Source organism: Oryctolagus cuniculus, chromosome 10 (genome assembly GCF_964237555.1).
Source record: "Oryctolagus cuniculus chromosome 10, mOryCun1.1, whole genome shotgun sequence".
NCBI classification, from domain to species: Eukaryota; Metazoa; Chordata; class Mammalia; order Lagomorpha; family Leporidae; genus Oryctolagus; species Oryctolagus cuniculus.
In genome coordinates this window covers 111,909,962-111,932,468 of record NC_091441.1, presented here as the reverse complement: position 1 = coordinate 111,932,468, position 22,507 = coordinate 111,909,962, and the positions used below count along the sequence as shown (strand labels likewise).

General features: G+C 46.9%; 1 protein-coding gene across 19 annotated transcripts in view; it reads left to right on the top strand.

Moving 5' to 3' along the window:
- LOC100344656 (kinesin-like protein KIF9) overlaps positions 1-22,507 on the top strand; it is a 79,448-nt gene that overhangs the window by 22,338 nt on the left and 34,603 nt on the right. For 10 of the 19 annotated variants that reach the window (XM_070051026.1, XM_070051025.1, XM_070051027.1 and 7 more), the window contains 7 exons: positions 3,543-3,668; positions 3,915-4,012; positions 5,624-5,789; positions 7,496-7,602; positions 10,092-10,316; positions 21,299-21,382; positions 21,458-21,550. In XM_070051026.1, the coding sequence (XP_069907127.1) occupies positions 3,920-4,012; positions 5,624-5,789; positions 7,496-7,602; positions 10,092-10,316; positions 21,299-21,382; positions 21,458-21,550 (768 nt within the window). In that variant the 5' untranslated portion in view covers positions 3,543-3,668; positions 3,915-3,919. The other 9 variants (XM_070051028.1, XM_017343720.3, XM_008260349.4 and 6 more) reach the window with 5 other exon arrangements.

Below are 22,507 nucleotides of genomic sequence, written 5' to 3'. Positions count from 1 at the left end.
CTCGGCAGTGGTGTCAGCAAGCAATTTTTTTCCAATTTGAAGCTGGAAATTGACAGCTCCTGATGCCTCGTTTCCCTAACCTTATACAAATGCTGCAGCAAATGCCTTTGGTGATTGTCATTTTCAAAAGTGTTTCCAGAAGTTTTCTTTAGCCTTACCTCTATCCTTTCTCCTTATTTTAGGGGAAAATGCATCATTTCTTGTTGAACTGATCTGATGCTGATGGGAGGTCAAAAAAGAAGTGCATAATATAGCAACTGTTGTGCCTGCACACCCCTTCTCCATCCACAATATGGAGCAGTAATTCCTAGTGGATTTTTAATATTTATATTTATAGTACCATGAATATAAATATTTTTTAAAAGTTTGACAGCCTAATTTTAGGACTGCTATGTGATGATATTCTTCAAATTATTAAGAAAAAGGAAAAAATATGAAACTTGTATTATTTCAGATAAAATAATACAAAGTTTATAAGTAAAATTAGAAATGTTCCATCTTGACCGGTGCTGTGGCTCACTAGGCTAATCCTCCACCTGCGGCGCTGGCACCCTGGGTTCTAGTCCTGGTTGGGGTGCCAGATTCTGTCCCGGTTGCTCCTCTTCCAGTCCAGCTCTCTGCTGCGGCCCAGGAAGGCAGTGGAGGATGGCCCAAGTGCTTGGGCCCTGCACCCACATGGGAGACCAGGAGGAAGCACCTGGCTCTTGGCTTCAGAACGGCGAGGCAAGCTGGCAGCAACACGCCGGTCATAGAGTCCACTTGGGGGGTGAACCAACGGAATGGAGACCTTTCTCTCTGTCTCTCTCTCTCTCTCACTGTCTAACTCTGCCTATCAAAAAAAAAAAAGTTTCATCTTAGGACAATTTAAAATTATTCTATTGATTTTTCCAGTCATTTTGAGTAATAAAGTTAGAGATTTTTATCTTATTTTTTAGTATTACTTAACCATATTTAATACAATCTTGATTACAGATGGTTTTTACTTAACTTTCCTTAGAAATCTTGGAATTTTCTCTCAATATATAATCCTTTGTCATCAATGTGTATAATGAAAAGTTGATTAAGTTTGGTTTTTTTTGTTTGGTTTGTTTTTTTTTTGTTTTTGTTTTTTTTTTTTTTTTTTTGACAGGCAGAGTGGACAGTGAGAGAGAGAGACAGAGAGAAAGGTCTTCCTTTGCCATTGGTTCACCCTCCAATGGCCGCTGAGGCCGGCACGCTGCGGCCGGCGCACCGCGCTGATCCGAAGGCAGGAGCTAGGTGCTTCTCCTGGTCTCCCATGGGGTGCAAGGCCCAAGCACTTGGGCCATCCTCCACTGCACTCCCTGGCCACAGCAGAGAGCTGGCCTGGAAGAGGGGCAACCGGGACAGAATCCGGCACCCTGACCGGGACTAGAACCCAGTGTGCTGGCGCCAAAAGGCGGAGGATTAGCCTACTGAGCCGCGGCGCCGGCTAAGTTGATTATTAAGTTTTAAGTCTCCCTTAAAGCAATAAAAGTTAGTGTCATTATCACCTCTGTTTATTTTTTAGGAAATGTATGCACACCGCAGCTCAATAAGCTAATCCTCCGCCTTGTGGCGCCGGCACACCAGGTTCTAGTCCCGGTCGGGGCGCCGGATTCTGTCCCAGTTTCCCCTCTTCCAGTCCAGCTCTCTGTTGTGGCCCGGAAAGGCAGTGGAGGATGGCCCAAGTGCTTGGGCCCTGCACCCCATGGGAGACCAGGAGAAGCACCTGGCTCCTGCCATCGGATCAGTGCGGTGCGCCGGCCGCGGCAGCCATTGGAGAGTGAACCAACGGCAAAAGGAAGATCTTTCTCTCTGTCTCTCTCTCTCACTGTCCACTCTGCCTGTCAAAAAAAAAAAAGGAAAAAAAGGAAATTTATGTCTTGAAAGATGTAGTAATAGAGAGAGAAAGACAGAGAGAAAGGTCTTCAACTGCTGGTTCACTCCCCAAATCCCTGCAACAGCCTGAGCCGGGCTGATCCAAAGCCAGGAGCCAGGAGCTTGAGCCCAAGTACTTGGGCCATCTTCTACTGATTTCCCAGGCCATTAGTAGGAAGCTGGATTGGAAGAGGAGCAGCCAGGATCCAAACTGGTGCCCATATGAGATGCTGGCACTGCAGGCAGAGGCTTAGCCCAATATGCTACAGTACCATACATTATCACCTCTGTTTAATAACCCTGTTTGTTTCTTCACATATGTCAGTGCTAGAAACAAAACTGACCATCTGATTAATATTGAATATTTTTACACAAGCATTCCTAAGAGGGAGTTCAGTGTAATTTGACCAGTGATACTAATATCCTAGAAAATATGATATTAATTATTTAGAGGGTTGTGCAATTCAATTTTTAAATTTTTATAAGTTATTTTTATTGGACAGGGTCTCATGAATCAGTCCTCCATTCAGTGCAGCAGTCACCTTTGTAGCATCCCTGTTGACCTAACTATTGACAGTGTTTGTCAACACACTACCTTGAGAAGGTCTTTTCCATCCTGACATCTAGAAAAGTCATTTACCCAAATCTGCCTCCCTGTCACTTGTATCTATACTCTTCCATCATAGTCCAGGAAACAACACTAGAAACTTATTTTAACATTTTACTGAGCTTGTACATGGTATTCATGATTGTATAGATGAGGGAAGGCACATGTATTTGTGGCTACCTGAAAGGAAATGATGAGGCTGTACTTAGGTTTTAGGAGAAGAGGGTAAGATAGGGGACTTTTTGCTTTTTCTTTCAATGGAGTGAGAAGAGAAGGAATAGTTGATTCTAGACTATACTAAATATACCGTCAGGGCATATGTTTCTGATTCAGTTGGTCTAAGTAGAAGAGGGGATTCTGTATCTAAAGCAAGCCATGTTAAAGAAGAAAAAATGAGTATGAATGTATTTTTTTAAGATTTTTTAATTTATTTTGAAAGACAGAGAGAGAGACAGAAAGAGAGGTCTTTGATCCTCTGGGTCATTCCCCCAAATGGCTGCAATGGCTGGGGCTGGGCTAGGCTAAAGCCAGGAAGCAGAAGCTTCTCTGGGTCTCCCACGTGGGTGCAGGGGCCCAAAGACTTGGGCCATCTTCCACTGCTTTCCCAGACCACAGCAGAGAGGAGCAGCCTGGACACAAAGCAGTGCCTGTATGGGATGCCAGCACTGCAGGTGGCAGCTTAACCTGCTGCACCACAGCGCCAGCCCCAAAATGAATGTATTCTATAGTGTTTTTGAAGAAGATAGAACCAGTGAGGCAAAACATAAGCGGGCCCATCTTAGATGCAGAACATTTCTAGAAACAACATCTAAGATGAGGCAAATAAAGGAAGTACTGTGGCTTGGTTATTTGTTCCCCTCAAACTGAAGAGTTTAGTCTGCAGAGTCTTACATTAATGATTCTAAGGGTAATAATTCAATCCAACGAAGTCTAGAAGTGGGGCATTCGGGTAGAGGTTAGGTTAGATTGTTAGGTGAGGCCCCGTGATTGAATCATGTGGCTGGACGAGAGATCACGTTTGTGCAGACAGACACACATGCTCCTTGCCTCTTGCCAGGTGATGCCCTGGGCTACCTTTGGAGTCTACCAGCAAGAAAATCACCAGAGGCTGAACCAATGGGCAGATCTCCAGAACCACAAGCCGAAATAAACTTTCCTTCTCCATAAAGTTAAGCTGCCTCAGGTATTTCCTTATAGTAATGCAAAGCTGACTAAGATAGGGAGCCTTCATAAAGAGTTTTGGTCTTACAGAGTCGCTGGTAACAAATGCCCTGCGGAGGGGCCAAGAGGAAGCCTGGCCCTCTGCAGGGCGGGAGGAAATGGTGCTCTTTCCGATCTCTTAATGAATGCCTGATCTTCTGATCTCAATGAATAACTCGTCGTTATTTCACAGTGGCTGCTGAAAATCTTGCCATTTTCTTCTCCTTAGCTAGAATGGATACTAGGAAAAAAGTTCATGCGTTTGTGCGTGTCAAACCCACTGATGACTTTGCTCATGAAATGATCACCTATGGAGATGACAACAAAGTAAGTGCCGTGTGTTTGCCTTCACCTGCCTGGGCCTCTCCCCATCCTACCTCAGTAGTGTGACCCTGTTTCTGAGCAGCTGCCTCAGGACCAAGACAGAACTGGTCAGAGTTCCAGTGGATTCTAGAATCTGTCAAGTCCAAACCACTCCCTCATGATGCTGTTATTTGGGAAGTTTTTGAGCCTCCCATCTTTGTCTTTTAATAATTTAATATCAGACACAAGAAAATGGACATTTTCCCACACTCAACACTTGCTGGTGATTAGGTCTGGCATTATGCAATCTTTGAGGGAATATAGTAAAAATGTCTTTTTTAAAAAAGATTTATTTGTTTATTTGAAAAGGAGGGAGGAGAGAGAGACAGAGACAGAGAGAGAAAATCTTCTGTCTTTTGATTCAAATGCTCACAACAGGCAGGCCTGGAGCAGCCCGAAGCCAGGAGCCTAGAATTCCATCTGGATCCCCCCTGTGAGTGGCAGGGACCCAAATACTTGAACCATCATCCGCTGCTTTTGCTGGCACATTAGCCAGGAGCTGGATCAGAAGTGGAGGAGCTGGGTCTTGAACCAGCACTCTGATGTGGTGTACAGGCATCCCAAGTATCAGCTTATCCCAGGGCACCATAGTCTCTGCCGCTAAGAATGTCTTGAGTTTGTTACTGTTAAATTTATCAAGGCAGTGTGAGAAACCGATCACAAGAACTGGAACGATTTATCTGGCCTGTGTCCTCAGAACCCTTCTGAAGCCTGTGCAGGCTTAGGTCAGCAGCCAAGTGTTGGGTGTTTTCATTCAGCAAACGTCTGTGGGCATACTACAGCCCGTGTTCTTGGTGTTAGTGTCGCACTGCATGGCCATGTCTTGGCTCCCAGATGACAGCAGCCAGTGCAAGATATCAGCAAGAGTCTGTTCACATCAGAAGTCTGCATCAAGAAGCTGGGGATTATACGGGAATTGACCTTACCCGATGGTGTCCTTGAACCAGCTGCAGCCACAGCTGCCCAGCTGCCAAGGAGTGTACACCTTAATATCTGCTGACCACAGCAAGCTGGACTGCCCCGCTTCACTATGATCCCTGTGAGTGAGTGTATCCAGAAAGGCCAGGGTGTTTTCTGTGGCTGTTCTTTTCCTTGTTACACTGGCCTACACCAGGTGTAGAAGTAGGAGCTCACTACAATGCAGAGCTGAGGGAGGCCTCACAGCAGGGAGCAGGGAAGCAGGGAGATGGGGCTGGCACCCAGGCCTGGCACCAAGCTCCCTGCTCGTTATGCCCTAATTCAGTACCTCCATGTACTTGCTGAATCTCACCTTGCTTAATCAGAACATTTTCCGGACCCTGTGACATAGATGGGGGAAGCATGACAGACAGCACCTTCTAAACTGTGCTGAAACTCGGGGGTGCTCCAGGCTCTAGACCTTTCCTCTACTGATGTCTTGTGGCCTCTGTGCACAAGCTCCCCTCTCCCATCCAAAAGCATTCGTGCCTATTATCAGTGCATATGAGGGAGTTCCTATGGATTCTCAAGTTCACTGCTATTTTCTCAAGGTCAATGATTTTTTTTTTTTGCACCAGTTTCCTGACAAATAACCTTCTCTACCTATTTTTTTTCCAGAGCATTGATATTCACTTTAAAAAGGACACAAGGAGAGGAATTGTCAATAACCAGCAGACAGATTGGTCATTCAAGCTGGATGGAGTCCTCCATGACGCATCCCAGGACTTGGTTTATGAGACAGTGGCACAAGATGTGGTTTCTCAGGCCCTTGATGGCTATAATGGTAATTTAATTAACTGTTGTCTTACCAGGAGCCCCTCCTGAAGCAAGAGGTACAATGGTTCTGTAGTGAATGAAATAAAAGGCTCACACATTTCCTAGCATTTGTATGCTTATTTTTCTGTCTGCATGTTCTTGTGGTGATAGACTTACTGTTTGAGTGGTGACACTGTCGGCATGGTTTGATCCCGTGTTCTGGGATCCTACCCTCCTAGGAAGATTAAAAGCCCCTGGCTTTTTTACATGTCATGGAGGTTCAACTATTATCTGTCTCAGATCCCTCAAATATTAGTTTTGAAGATATGCCTTTATGATGAATTTGACAGAGTTCAAACATTTTTCTCTAACTGCCTGCTAGGAGCTATTTCTGTCCTATAACATTATCAATGTACTGTTCATGTTCTGTTATAGGATTAATTACATTCCACCAAAAACTTGATTAGAATTTGATCTTCTTAAAAGCAGCTTTATTAGGGAATTTTACAACCTTGTTCATTTAAGATTGATTTAAAATATTAAAAGGATTAAAATCCTTGAAAAGAATACATCATAGGTTTTTGCAATGTTGATTTTTGCCATGTGGTGGTTGCTAATTAGAATGTTCCGGTTTTGCATATTTTAGGTTCTCTATGTAAGTCTGTTGAGTGTGGATGCTCAGACATTGCAGTTTTTCGTGCATGTTATCCATATGGTCCCACTGACCAAAGAAATTCTCATTGGTTTTCATGATGCCCTGAGAGAATGTGGCCCTGAGGAGGTGGAGACAGGAAGCAAGGCCCAGGGAGGTTGAGTGTCTTGGGCACTGGGTGCTGTAGAAGCACAAATGGGCTCTGAGTCAACTGATGTGACTCCTTCCTGCTCAGTTTGTTGTGATAAGAGACCCTGTTTCTGGCTCTAATTCAAATGCTGAATTAGGGCCCCTCTTTTCAAACCTGCCACCAATCCCTAGAACTAGAGCAAATGTGATTTCCACAGCCCTCTGTGGCCCCAGCTGGTCTGCTGTGTGAATGCCCAGAGGCAGCCTCTGGGATGGGGTCTAGCTCAGACTGGCCAAGCCATGAGGAAGAGCAGGTGGACCCCAGGGTGACTGCCTGGTGGGGGTGGAGACCTAAAGGACATGACAGGTGCACGTGAAATTTTGCCCAGGAAGGGCAGTGGGACCAGATCCTCGCCTGATCGTAGTGGCCCATTTCTGGACCAGGGGCCTTGTTTGATGCTCTGGGAATTTGCAGTCAGCAGAGAATTCTCAGCATTGGCAGGAAATGCCCTCCCTACTGTGTCTCTTCATGGAGATTTTTAAAGCTTTCATCTCTGTGGCTAAGTTGATGTCTCCTGTGGATAGACTTCATAAACATGGGCTGAAGCTCCTGTCTCCTTCCTCGTCTTTCTGGGAAGCATTCCAGTTCCTCTGTTCCCTGCGCTTCCGTGTTCTGGGAAGCCTCAAGACCAGAACATCTCTTGGTGAAAGGGGCAGTGGAATACTGTGTGACCCCAGATCCAGGACAGAAGTCTATGTCTTGGTTGTTAATGTCACAGTTCCCCTGTCTACCCACCACCTCCATAGGGGGATTCCTGGCGTGTTTGACTGATCCCATTGCCCACTTTCATCCCAAGGTCCTTGCTGACCTGAGACTTGCCAGGGGAGTGGGAGAATTGTCTTTGGAGTTATTTTTCTGAATGTCACCAAGACATGTTTTGAAATGTTTGCAGGTACCATCATTTGTTATGGGCAGACAGGAGCTGGCAAGACATACACCATGACGGGGGCAACTGAGAATTACAAGCACCGGGGGATCCTCCCTCGTGCCCTGCAGCAGGTAGAGATTGGGTCCTTGGGAGGGGTGCCACACAGGTCCCCTCTTTCTGCCAGATACTGCCCAGCCCCGGCCAGCTACTGAAGTCATGGGATCCAGCCCTCAGAGGAATGGCAACCAATGCTGGTATCAGATGGGATACACATGGCCAGAGGTGGGGTTTGAGGTATCTGGAAACCAGGTTTCAGACTCTGCTCCATACCCGCCCTGAGCTGAACCCTCATTTATGAAGAGCTCTGATGGCCCATGATCCTGTAATTAAGGATTCAAAGGTCCTAAGGATTCAAAGTTCCTAATCATGCTCCTGGTTTGTTTTTTTTTTTAAAAAAACAGTTTTTAAAGTTTTATTTACTTTTATTAAGAGAGACAGAGAGGAGAGAGAGAAACAGAGAGAAAATGAATATGAATGGATGATCTTTTGTTAGCTGGTTCTCTCCCCAAATGCCCGCAACAGCTGGTAGTGGGTCAGGCCAAAGCCAGGAGCCTATAACTCCATGCACATCTCTCACATGGTGGTAGGGACCCAAGTACTTGATCCATTGTCTGCTGCCTCCCAGGCTGCACAATAATAGGAATTTGGATTGGAAGTAGAGCCAGAACTTGACCCCAAGCAGTTCAATATGGGATGCAAGTATCCCAAGGGATGACTTCACAGCTATGCCAAATACCCCCCTCCCCAATGTTCCTGGCCTTAATGAGGGGAAGGTGAACCCCTGCAAAGCTTTCCTGCCAGCCTGCTCTGGTCTCTTTTACCACTACATCCCCTGAAAGAGCCAAGACAAGAAGCAGGATGGGACTTGACCTGTCAGGGCTGGGGTTCTGAAAGTATGACTAAAGACAGGCAGAGGTGGCCGGCGCCGCGGCTCACTAGGCTAATCCTCCGCCTAGCGGCGCCGGCACACCGGGTTCTAGTCCCGGTCGGGGCGCCGGATTCTGTCCCGGTTGCCCCTCTTCCAGGCCAGCCCTCTGCTGTGGCCAGGGAGTGCAGTGGAGGATGGCCCAGGTGCTTGGGCCCTGCACCCCATGGGAGACCAGGAAAAGCACCTGGCTCCTGGCTCCTGCCATCGGATCGGCGCGGTGCGCCGGCCGCAGCGCGCCGGCCGCGGCGGCCATTGGAGGGTGAACCAACGGCAAAGGAAGACCTTTCTCTCTGTCTCTCTCTCTCACTGTCCACTCTGCCTGTCAAAAAAAAAAAAAAAAAAAAAAGACAGGCAGAGGGGCCCTTCTTTGGGGCCCACTAGCTTACGGGGTTCTGGGAGGACCCTCTGGTTGGAGGTAGGAGATGAAAGATCTTTCTCGAAGGGCATGTTTAATTTTACGGTCCTGCCCTATAAGAAGTATACACACCCCTCCAGTCTGTTTGCTGTCCATGCTCTGGTTTTTGAAGCAATGCCCTTCATACCCCACTGCCAAAGTTTCATTCAGTAGCTCAACAGCTTAGATTTTAGTAGTATGCCTCAGTGTCATCCAACAGAAATATGATGCAAGTCAGGTATGCAATTTTGAGTTTTCCAGGAGCCATAGAAAAGTAAAATTGGTGAAAATTTTAACAATGTGTTTCATTTAACTCAACAAACCCAAAGTATCATTTCCACATACAACCAATATAAAAGTTATCTAGATACTTTAAATTCTTTTTCTCATACTAAGTTTTTGAAATTCAATGTGTGTTTTATACCTAGAGCGCATTTCAGTTTAGGCAGTGTTCGTCAGAAATATTGGGTCTGTATTTAGATTTCACAGAAGTTAGCATTGAGGAAAGATTTATGTACCCAAGTTGTTCCAGATATTCTTAGGAAGCTTACCAATAACTGAATTACTAGTTTGTAATTAAAGTTTAACTGAAGTTAAATGAAATTTAAGCTTCAGTTCATTGCCACTGGCAACTGCTCAGCAGTCATCTATGGCTGGTGTCTACCATTTTAGACAGCACAGGTCTGTACTGTCAGGGGAAAGTGGGACCTCAGGGATTATATTGCCTGGCTCCCCATTTGACAGATAAGAAAATTAAGGCCCAGCGAGGGGGAAAGACCAGTTCAAAGTCACTTATATGATAAATACTGGGGACGGGATAAGGAGTTGAGAAACACAGACTCTGGGTTTGCTTCTACCCCTACCAGCAGGGTGACCCTAGATGAATGGTCTCTGAAGCCTTCAAGTGGATATTGCCCTGCCCTGCTTCAGAGGGGATTAAACAGCAGACATGAAAGAGGCACGTATATGATGACATTCCATAAATTAAGAGATCTTTACATTCATCATGTCTCTACTACTTGGGACTTTACACGTGTTAGGCAGATTGTAAATCAAGCCTCCAAAAGCTATAAGATGAAAATAAATGTCACCTGCTGTGCTAATAATAACTGATGCTGTTGGCTGATCACCTAGTCTGCAAATGCCATTAGGGCAAGAGTTATCTCACACTTCCCAGTGCTCCCCCCCACCCCAGTACTAGCCAGCTTGGAGTGACTGCTGTGCAACCTTTCATCCAGGTTTTTAGGATGATCAAAGAACGCCCCACACATGCCATCACGGTGCGTGTTTCCTACCTGGAAATCTACAACGAGAACCTGTTTGATCTCCTGTCCACTCTGCCCTACGTTGGACCTTCCGTCACACCAATGACCATCGTGGAAAACCCACAAGGAGTCTTCGTTAAGGGCTTGTCAGTCCACCTCACCAGTCAGGAGGAGGACGCCTTCGTCCTCCTTTTTGAGGTGAGATGATCAAGTCTGTGGGACCCTTTCCTTCCTCTCCCTCCCTCCTGCCTTCTCAGCTTTCTACTTCCTTCGATGGTCCAGGTGAAAATGCCAATAGATGCTCATTTAGCACATTTAGATGGTACTGAAAAAAGCTATAGGACCAAAAAAGAATTTGCTCAATCTTTTTATTTTTTTACATAAGGCAGCAGTAACGTATAACGTATATTTCCTTCTATTCTTCTTTCCTATGCAATTTTTTCTGTCTGTTGGTTGAAGTTATTCTTTTGCTCCCATTTTCAGTGAACATTAAATCATGAGAACTTGTTGTAAAGAAAAAATAAGGATGAATGGCCTTGGAGCATAAAAGCTCTTACAAATCAATCAAGTGTGTGTTGTTCTTTTAAAAATCATACAGGCATGGCCAGCACCGCGGCTCACTAGGCTAATCCTCCACCTTGCGGCACCGGCACATCGGGTTCTAGTCCTGGTCAGGGCACCGGATTCTGTCCCGGTTGCCCCTCTTCCAGGCCAGCTCTCTGCTGTGGCCAGGGAGTGCAGTGGAGGATGGCCCAAGTGCTTGGGCCTTGCACCCCATGGGAGACCAGGAGAAGTACCTGGCTCCTGCCATTGGATCGGCGTGGTGCGCCGGCCACAGCACGCTGGCCGCAGCGGCCATTGGAGGGTGAACCAACGGTAAAGGAAGGCCTTTCTCTCTGTCTCTCTCTCTCACTGTCCACTCTGCCTGTCAAAAAATAAATAAATAAATCATACAGACTGGAACTCATATGTTACTGGTGGGAATGTAAAATGGTGCAGCCACTTAGGCAGTTTCCTAAAACATTAAGAGTAATTTTGTCGTAGGACCTAGCCATTCTCCTCCTAGGTTGCCCAAGAAACGTGAAGACATATGTGCATACAAAAACTTGAATGCCGATATTCAGAACAGCGTCATTCGGAATAGCCAAAGACTGGAAATGCCCCCAAATACCTGTCAGCTGATAAATGGATAGACAAAATGTGATCCATCCATACAATGAAAACTGTCAATAAAAGGGAATATGGTATATACATGCTGCAAGGTGGATAGCTTGAGAACATGCCAAGGGAAAGAATTCAGCCCTAGAAGAGCACATAGTATATGAGTCCATTCAAGTAGACTCTGAAAATAGATCATGGGCCGGGGGTACTTTCGGAGCTGATGCAGAAGTTCTAAAGCACGGACATGCTAATGGCTACACAGCTCTGCAAATCTATTAAAAATCATTGAACTAGGGCCAGCGCCGCGGCTCACTAGGCTAATCCTCCACCTTGTGGCGCCGGCACACCGGGTTCTAGTCCCGGTCGGGGCGCCGGATTCTGTCCCGGTTGCCCCTCTTCCAGGCCAGCTCTCTGCTGTGGCCAGGGAGTGCAGTGGAGGATGGCCCAGGTGCTTGGGCCCTGCACCCCATGGGAGACCAGGAAAAGCACCTGGCTCCTGGCTCCTGCCATCGGATCAGCGCGGTGCGCCAGCCGCAGCGCGCCGGCCTTGGCAGCCATTGGAGGGTGAACCAACGGCAAAGGAAGACCTTTCTCTCTGTCTCTCTCTCTCACTGTCCACTCTGCCTGTCAAAAAATAAAAAAAAAATTTTAAAAAATCATTGAACTATATATTTTAAACAGGGGTTTTATGGTGTTTGAATTATGCATCAATGAAACTTTATATTTTGAAGTTGAATATGAGAGGATGGAAGTACATGGGAAATGGAATTATAGTTTATGTTGGTGTAAAAAATCTTGAAAACCATTATAGCTTTTTCATAACGTGTGTATTCCATGAGCTTTTTTGAAGACCCCACATGGTTGTTTTCAGGATAATTTGTGCCTGATCCTTGTGTCTACAGGGAAGAGACACCGTGTGCGTGGCAAGGACTCATCTGCTGCCTCCCAAGCACATCAGCAGAAAGCTGAACAAGCAGCAGAACAGGACTCAATCCTGAACACTCCGATAGGGGATGATGGTGGCCCAAGCAGCAGTTTAACCCACTGTGCCACGTGCCTGCCTCTGCTGTGCTTCTTGGGAAATTTTTGCACCCACCCTTTCTCCAATATTACCTTCTCCTATCATTCTTCTTCTAAACTCTTTTTTTTTTTTTAAGATTTTATTTGTTTGAAAGGCAGAGTTACAAAGAGGCAGAGGCAGAAAGAGATATCTTCCATCCTTTGGTTCACTTCCCAAATGGGTACAATGGCTGCAGCTGGCCTGATCCAAAGCCAGAAGCCAGGAACTTCCTCCAGGTCTCCCATGCGAGTACAGGGACCCAAGCACTCAGGCCATCCTCTACTGCTTTCCCAGGCTGTAGGAGAGAGCTGCACCATAGCACCAGCCCCATGCTTCTGAACTCTTAATACCTGACCTCTCATCTATTCCCAGTTTATCTTACACTCTTTTCCATTTTTCCCATGATGTATTTTTATGAGTTATTTTTAATACCTTTTTGTGACCCTGTTTGAATTCACTAATTCTTGGTGTGTTTTTTTTTTTTGAAGACTTATTTATTTTATTTTGAAAAGCAGAGTTACAGAGAGGAAGAGGCAGAGAGAGAGGGAAGGAGGTCTTCCATCCACTGGTTCACTCTCCAGATGGCTACAACGGCCAGAGCCATGCCAATCTGAAGCTAGGAATCAGGAGATTCTTCTGGGTCTCCCATGCGGGTACATGGACTCAAACACTTGGGCCATCACTACTGTTTTCCCAAGCCACAGCAGAGAGCTGGGTCAGAAGTGGAGCATCTTGGATTCGAACTGGCACCCACATGGGATGCTGGCACTGCAGGCAGTGGCTTTACCCGCTATATCACAGCACCGGCTCCTAATTCCATCTTTGTGTGTCTTTGCTACAAGTCATGTCTACTGAGTTCATCATTATGGTAGTTTTTTAATTTCTAGAAGTTCTATTTAGTTCTTTAAAAAAAAAAAGATTTATTTATTTATTTATTTGTAAAGCAAAGTTACAGGGCTGGCCCTGTGTTGTAGCAGGTAAAGCCACTGCCTGCAGTGCCAGCACCCCATATGGGCGCCATTTCAAGTCCTGGCTGCACTACTTCCGATACAGCTCTCTGCTATGGCCTGAGAAAGCAGTAGAAGGTGGCCCAAGTCCTTGGTCCCCTACACCTGTGTAGGAGATGTCGCTCCCCGTCTTCATGGAGGAATGACACAGGACCCTGCGTTGTTCTTTCGTCTGCTCGGCCCTCCCCGGGTTTGCTGCTGGTTCTTCCCGGGTTGGCTACCGTCCCTTCCACGGAGGTGGAAGGGAGGTTCCCCCTGCCACATTCCCCACTTCCGCAGGGGAGTGGCACACCGCCGGCCGGCTCTCTCGGGGGCTGCACAGGTGTTCCTTCAGATAGATGTTCCCCTTAGATGTTCCTGGTGCATGTTGTCTCTCTCCTCCTTTATAGTCCTCCTCCGCCAATCCCAACTCTGCTACCCACACGCCGAGTACGCTGCTCTCCTCCAATCAGGAGCAGCTCCTGCAGCTTGTCAAGTTGGTGAGAGGCAGCTGGGTAGAAGCTGTTGCCTCCTCTCCCAGCGCCATATTGTGGGAGAGCAGATGCATAAAATAAGTCTTAATTCCAGTAACTTAGTCTAGTCCGAGTTGCTCCCCACAGGAGACCCGGAAGAAACTTCTGGCTCCTACTTCGGATCGGCGCAGCTCTGGCTATTGCAGCCAATTGGGGAATGAACCAGCGGATTGAAGACCTCTCTCTCTCTCTCTCTCTCTCTCTGCCTCTCCTTCTATCTCTGTGTAACTCTGACTTTGAAATAAATAAATGGCTTTTAAAAAAAAAAAAAAAAGAAAGAAAGGCAAAGTTACAGAGATTGAAGGAGACAGAGAAAGAGGTCTTTGATCCACTGGTTTACTCCACAAATGGCTGCAATGGCCTGACCCAGACCCAGGAGCCAGGAATTCCATCTGGGTCTCCCATGTAGGTGGCAGGTGTCCAAACACTTGGACCATTGTCCACTGCCTTTCCAGGCGCATTAGCAAGAAGCTGGATCAGAAGTGGGTCAGCACTCTTACGAGATGCTGGTGCAGGCAGTGGCTTAACCCACTGTACAAAAGTGCTACGTTTTGTGATTTTCTGTTAAATAATTTGAAGTTTCTTATTTTTAAAAACATGTTAAGTATAGTTATAGAGTCTTTGGTACTTCTAGTGACCAAAGTGTCTAGGAGTTTCAGTCCATCTACTTTCTCAATTCCTTATTGGCTTCTGTGCCTATTTATATTTGACTGTGTTCTGGTCATTGCCATTGAAAAATGGAGGGGATTCCTGAAGGCCTTTGAAGAATGTGCTTTTACTCTAACCAGAACATTTGGGAAGATATCAATCAGGTACCACCTTAATTCAAAACCATAGCTTTCCAGGCTGTGCCACAGCTTCTCTGGGGATGGTTTTGCTTTCCTTTGCTTTCCTGTTTCTGTCCTGTCCAGTGCTGAAGCAGCCTTCTCTGTAATCCTCTAGGGTTGAGGTTGAGGGTAGGTTTAGTTTCAGTGGTGCCACATCCAGTGGGTGCAGTCTTTGGGGTCGTAGCTTCATGTGTGTGTTTGGGTGGAGAAGAATCTCCTCTTCCATTGCTCACCTTGGGCCCTCCCGGAACTTTGACTGCTATTTCCCTTCTCCGTGAAGCTGTTGTTAAAACCCCAGTTTTGCCAGCGCCATGGCTCACTAGGCTAATCCTGCGCCTTGCGGCACCGGCACATCGGGTTCTAGTCCTGGTCAGGGCACCGGATTCTGTCCCGGTTGCCCCTCTTCCAGGCCAGCTCTCTGCTGTGGCCAGGGAGTGCAGTGGAGGATGGCCCAAGTGCTTGGGCCCTGCACCCCATGGGAGACCAGGAGAAGTACCTGGCTCCTGCCATCGGATCAGCGCGGTGCGCCGGCCGCAACACGCTGGCCGCAGCGGCCATTGGAGGGTGAACCAACGGCAAAGGAAGACCTTTCTCTCTGTCTCTCTCTCTCTCACTGTCCACTCTGCCTATCAAAAAAAAAAACAAAAAAAACAAAAAAAAAAAAAAACAAAAAAAAACAGTTTTCTGGGTGAAGAAGTGCCCTCAGACGAGGCAGTCTTAGTGCGCTGGGCCTGTTGTTACTTCTCTGGGTGCAGGACTCTGTCAGCATTGAGCTGGGAATTTTCTACCATCTTTTCCATTTTTCAGCATTATAAGGTGATCTTAAGGGTATTCTATGAAGTACTTTTATGTTTCTTTCAACAGGAGGATTTTTTCACATAATCCAGTCTATTGGAAAGACTCTGTCACTGGGCATAGAATGGAGCTTGAAGGTCATTTTTTCTCACGATGCCAAGGGCGGCATCTCACTGCCTTCAGCTTCCATCATGGTCATTGAGAAGGCAGCTCTCCATCTGCCTCCCTGATCTCCTTTCTTACTGGCCGCATCTAGGTCTTTTCTGCACCTCTGGCACTGTGTGGTTTCTCTTTATGCATGTACCAAGCATATGGTTTAAAATTATCTTTCTTGTGATTTATTATATTTTGTGGATCTGTGAGTTCATGTTTTTCATTTGAACTGGGACTAATCACAGCCATATTTTTCTGAGCATTCTGTTTTTTTAATCTCAGTTATCTCCTTCTGGAATTCCGAACAAGTGTCCTTCTGTCTTCTCCCCCTGCCCTCTACGTCTCTCAACCCTCTTTTATGTTCCCCATCCTTTTACCTGCCCATGCTCTGTGCTTGCTAATCTCATAGATGGACTTTCTAGTCTCTTAATCCTCTCTTCAGCAGATTAGTATCTACTCTTCTCTTTAAACTCAAGCATTATATTTTTTTCATTTTTAAAAGTTCTATTTTGTTCTTCAATCCTACTAGTTACTTTTGAAAGAACCTTATTATTAATTTCTCATGTTTTCAATTTCATTCCTTTAAACACATCAGACATATTACTTGATATTCTTTTTTCCCCAGAAACCTTTTATTTAAGGAACACAAACTTCATGCATTTCATAAATACAACTTTAGGAATATAGTGATTCTTCCCACTGTACCCACCCTCCCACCCACACTCTCATCCCTTGATATTCTTTCTCTAATAATCCCACTATCTTAGATTTTGCAGGTCAGCCCTGCAGGTATTCTTGCCATGGACTCTTGTGTAGGGTACCTTGTTTCCATGAGCCTTCTGTGACTTGATCACATGCTGTACTTCCTTAGAGTTGTATCAGTAGCTGTCCTTTTTTTTTTTTTTTTTTTTTTAAGATTTATTTGAGAGGCAGAGTTACAGATAGACAAAGGGAAAGACAGAGAGACCTTACATCCGCTGGTTTACTCTTCAAATGGCCACAATGGTGGGAGCTGGGCTGATCCAAAGCCAGGAGCCAGGAGCTTCTTCCAGGTCTCCTACACAGTGCAGGGGCCCAAGGACTTGGGCCATCTTCTACTGCTTTCCCAGGCCATTAGGAGAGAGCTGGACCAAAAGAGGAGCAGCTGGGACTTGAACTGGCACCCATAAGGGATGCTGGCGCCACAGTCAGAAGCTTAATCTATGCCACAATGTGGGCTCCGTCAGCAGCAAATGTTCTTTAAGCCTAGGAAACATTATTAGCTAACCCAGGGCCCCTTCAAATGAAATGTTTAATATTGTCAGAACTTATAAGTAGCACATACTTGTGCCCCAAACTCATGTTGGGTTGAGGTTGTGATTGTGAATTTTTGGACACATTTTTCATACCCCTTCTGTCCAGACAGAAGACCAGTGCAGAAATAGCTTTCTTGTGCTCCATTTTCTGCATCAGACTTTGTTCTTTTCCTCCTTTGCCAAAGGGGTTAGGGATAGCCTGCACATGTGGCTTATTAGACACCTCCCTTGGTAGAACCCAAGTTTTCTCTTCCTTTGCTTGCACGGTTGGATTACCATGTCTTGAAGTCTTCCATACACACACCCAGAAATATCTGAATCAGAACTAAGAGCCTTCGCACAGCCTCACAGCAGAAGTGGTTGCATCTGTACTGTAATGCTTGACCCCTATACCCAGTCCCCCATGGGGCAGCACAGGGAGGGTGGGGATCTGTGTTATTGGAGAGAAACTTCAAAGTTATGAATCTCAGAGTTTATGTAATAGCTGCCACATCTACCCCTCTTTCCCTCTGTGGGAGGAAAGAAAATTATTAAGGTGTTGGGGGGAAGAGAGGGAAGGAAAGAGAATGAGGGAAACCAGGCTTTGATTTGGGAGGGTTTGCACATTCTCTGTTGGGAAATCAGGGAAGTCTCCACCCTGGAATGTAAAGTTTCCAGGCTCCAAGGGAGAAAGAGATTTTATCACCCTTTAATTGGGAGCAGATGGCTTGGGCGAGCAGGGAGTCTGCACCTGGACAGATTTGGGCTTGGAGACCAGTGGCCCCCCATCAGCCCTGCTTAGAATATGGAGAGCAAATGGCCTGAGGGGGCTTGGTGGAAGACATTCTATGGGGGGTGACAGGGAGAGCCTTGGTTCTGGCTGACAGTCCCTGGATTCCTGCTTCCACTTTGCTTCTGGCCCCTGTGTGCTCTTCTGTACTTTTTTCGCAGTCTCAGACATTCATTCAAAAGGAAGCTTTAAATATTCTGCCCATTAGCTGTAGGTGTTTTTGCAGTAGCAGGTGTCAGGAGAGAAGAGACAGAGTATGAAGTGACAGCCAGACCAGGTTTCTTCAGAAGAAAAAATGAAGCCTGCGAGGGGCTCAGCCCAGGTGAATACTCAGCCAAGAGTTGCCAGCAAACACACAGCAGAGAGCCCCCTTCCCATACAGACTAGCGGTTTATATGGCACAAAGTGGCAGGAAGGGGCTTGGGGTCTGAGCTAAAGCTGGGCTGCTCCGGTAGAGGGAGAGCTAGGACTTGTAAAGGTCCTGCGAGATTACAGTGTGAGCTGGGAGGCATTTGGGCCAAGGCTGAGGCTGGACTGGGACTGAGCTTCTGAGTTGGGGGAGAGAGCTTGGGAAGAGTGGGTGTAGAGGAAATAAGGCTGCAAGCAGAGACAAAGGAAGGAAAGCGGACCCTCCAGCACTAACTTGGAAAGCGGCTGCTCCCAAATATCTGGTGAAGCAGCTGTGCCCGGTTATCTTATCTAGGGAGGAAAGATGTCGTAAGCTCTGCTTTCTGTAGCTCTAGACATAAAATCTGTCCTGTAAACCTGCCCCAGGTATCTCTTTTACAAACATAGCAGACCCGCCGACCATTAGAAGTGTGGTCCCAAGTCACGCAGGCTACAATTTAAACTCACCAGTGCTGTGAACAGTTCAGGTATGATGCTGACGAACTTATAAATATGGTAAGAAACCTAGGCTCAGGGCTCAGTTCTCAGGGAATGATTCCCACTGAGCCTGCTGGAGTTCGTAAACTGCTTTATATCCTTTGCTGTCTGATGCTTATTTGAACAAAGGGAATTTTCCCACTCCAGGTTTCTGTAACATGGGGAGAGCTCAGGTTGCTGGTTGGACTCTTCAGATAGGTGTGTGTCCAGCAGTACAGACTAGGCAGGGCTGGTCAAGGCAGGGCAGCAGTGGGGGCCTGGCTGCTATGTAGGTGAGAGGTCAACGTGGAGCTAAAGCTTTCTGTTGATGCTCCATCAGCAGGGTTTCTAAATACTTAGTCCGTTGTACTGGTGTTGCTGAAAATGGAAGCCTGCTTCATGTTCTGGGCTGAGATGCAGTACAAAAGGTGAAGCATTTGGAGCCTGGGCTCTGGGGCTCAAGTCCAGGCTTCTTTAAATCTATGAAGCTTTAGTTTTAAGCAAATAATTTATCTTTCCTGGGGCCAGCGCTGTGGCGCAGTGGGTTAATGCCCTGGCCTGAAGTGCCAGCATCCCATGTGGGTGCCAGTTCTAGTCCCGGCTGCTCCTCTTCCAATCCAGCTCTCTGCTAAGGCCTGGGATAGCAGTGGAAGATGGCCCAAATCCTTGGGCCCTTGCATCCACATGGGATACCTGGAAGAAGCTCCTGACTACTGGCTTCAGATCGGTGCAGCTCCGGCCATTGCGGCTATTTGGGGAGTGAACCAGCAGATGGGAGACCTCTCTCTCTGTCTCTACCTCTCTCTGTAGCTCTGTCTTTCAAATAAGCAAAATAAATATTTTTTAAAAATTAAAAAAATAATTTATCTTTCCTAGTCCCAGTTTGCTCATCTGTAAAAGTAGAGACACTAATGGTCCCTATGCCAAAAGGTTGTTCTGCAAATGAGATAGGATCAGGCATTTTGAGCCCCGGGCCTTGCACAGGATATGTGCTCTGTGGATGCTGTTCAGAAGCATGACCAGTATTGCTTGAGGACTCATTGATGAGAATTGAACCAGGCACTTAGCAGCAATGATTCCTCCAACCTGAGGCATTCCTGTCCCATATCCTTGCTGAGCTCTGATGGTGAGAGGACTAACCTAAGGTCTAAGGGAGCTCTGTGGAGGGCTGATGCCCTTGGCACAGCAGGTTAAACTGCTCTTTACATGGCCGGAGTCCCATATGGGTGCTGGTTTGAGTCCCAGCAGCTCCACTTCTGATCCAGGTCCCTGCTAATGCATCTGGGAAAGTGGAAGATAGCCAGAGTACTTGGGCACCCGCCACCTACAGGTGAGACCTGGATGAAACTCCTGGCCGTTACACCCATCTGGGGAGTGAACCAGTAGATGGAAGATCTGTCTGTCTGTCTGTCTGTCTGTCTCTCTCTCTCTCTTTCCCTCTCTCTCTGTAACTCTACCTTTCAAATAAACAAATAAAGAATCTGTAATGACAGTGGCCCAGTGTGGGCCATGGTCAGGGAGTGGCAGGCACACCATGGATGTGGGCCAGGGTGCAGTCAACACAGGACTCTGCTCGAAGAAAGGGCACTTCCTCTGGCCTGCAGAGGTTGCTAGGTAAGAGACAAAGGCAAAGGCAGAAGGTACTTCTGAAAGAGGAGACTGGAAAACACAGGAGCAGTAACCCCTGATGCACTCAGTAAGTGGTGCTGGATTTGTGGAAGCCGTGGAGGGGAAGAAGCTGTCGAGATGGAACCATGGGGCCGACCAGCCTTGCTTCCCAGGCCCGGGCTCCACTCCTCAGCAGGTGCTCCCCTCTCTCCAGGAGCCGTGACATCCTCAGCTTCTCTCAGGGGACTTCAAGGAGACAGATGTCCATCCTACCAGGACTTCTTCTCCAAGGACAGCCATTTCCACCATACTCCCTTTTAAGTGTATGCTGCTTGGAGGGCAGGGTCTTACTGTCCCTTTAAAAATACAAATTTCTTACTTTTTCCACATTTTTTAAAGTGATACATACAAGTGCACTTCAAAAGTTTGTAGGAAAATGGAATTAAAAGATAAGTTCATTTTGGTGCAAAAAAGTTTTAACCCATGCATTTTTTCATAATACACGTTTTCATCAACTTTTTGAAGACCCCTTGTATGCAAGAATTTAAAATTTTTGCACCAGAATAAATGTATCTTTTAATTCTACTTTCTATTAATTTTATGAAGCACCTCATATTCACTGTAAAAAAAAGTCTAAAAAACCAAACAGTATTAAAAAGAAACACATATCCACCAATCCAGAAATGACTGTCATTGATATCCATATAGCAGTATTCTGCTGTATCCTGTATGGTTGCTTTTACCTTCCTAAAATCACAGTACAACGTGATTCTGGACTCTGCCTTTCTCTGTCATTTAGAACTATCTGTCAGTATTCTCCTGGCTGCCTGATATTCCATTGTACACATGGATCATTCTCTGATGTTGGTGTGCAGGTTGATTCCCATGCACTATTCCTGAACAATTCTAAGGATCTTGAGCCTTATTGGCACCTTGCTTTTCCAAAAGCTGTGCCAGTTCACTCCTCTTCTCTAGCAGGTGGAAGCAGCAATCCAGACTCCCATGCGTCTCCCTTTCCAGTGGTTTGTAATGGAGGAGAGCCTGGAAGGCCCAGGTGCTGGCAGCGATACGAGATTCTCTTGTCATTTTGATTTTTCCAACTGTTGTCCACGTTTCCCTTCTTCTTCAGGGAGAGACCAACAGGATCGTAGCCTCACACACGATGAACAAAAACTCGTCCAGGTCACACTGCATCTTCACCATCTACGTGGAGGTAGGCACGCACCCTCTGATGAGACTGGAGCCCGGGCCATCAGAAAGCCTAACTTCTGCTTGGGGTGTTTCGTAGGCTCACTCTCGGACCTTATCAGACGAAAAGTATATCACTTCCAAAATTAACCTGGTGGATCTGGCAGGTTCCGAGAGGCTGGGCAGGTCTGGGGTAAGTGAGGGGCGCCGGAGATCCCTTCTCAGCGAGCCCTGAGACAGTTTCCCACCTAGTAACCGTAGTGCCTGGGCACAGGGGCCGTCCCTCTTTGGGTGTCTGTGGGCAAGGTCAAGTGGAGCCCGTAGAGTAGCTGGAGGGCCAGAATTAGCAGAAGCAGGCCCTGCCTCACTGGGTTTTTATAGGCAGTGAGTGAGATGATGCCCCCTAAATTCTCAGTGAGCTGCCTGGCTAGTGTGGGAGCATGAGCAGTGCGTTTCAAAGAGCAATTCGCATGCAAGCACGGGTAGTCTCAGGAGTGTTGAGATGAGCCCTGGTGTCAGGAAAGAAGAGAGTAAGAAGCCACAGCCAGACCAGGCTTCTTGAGGAAAGTAAAGCCTGGGAGGGCTTCACTGCCGGGTGCAGGCACGGCAGAGAGCGAGCCCCCCCCCCCCTTACAAACCACTGGTTTGTGTAGCGCAAAGTGGCGAGCAGGGGCTTGGGGGTCTGAGCTAAAGCTGGGCTGCCAAGATAGAGGGATAGTTTGGGCTGGTTTTTTGGGTTTTTGTTGTTGTTGTTGTTAAGATTTATTTATCTATTTGAAAGGCAGAGCTACAGAGAGGCAGAAGCAGAGAGATCTTGCATACCCTGGATCACTCCCCAAATGGCCACAACAGCCGGAGCTGGGCCCATCCAAAACCAGGACCCAAGAGCTTTTTCTGGGTCTCCCACATGGGTGCAGGGGCCAGAGCTGAGCTGATCCAAAGCCGGGAGCCTCTTCTGGGTCTCCTGCATGGGTGCCATCTTCTACTGCTTTCACAGGCCACAGCAGAGAGCTGGATCAGAAGTGGAACAGCCGGGTCTCAAACCAGCACCCATATGGGATGCCAGCACTGCAGGTGGCAGCTTTACCTGCTATGCCGCGGAACCAGCCCCAGGGCTTGGGCTCATTCTAAAGGTCTTGCAAGATCACAG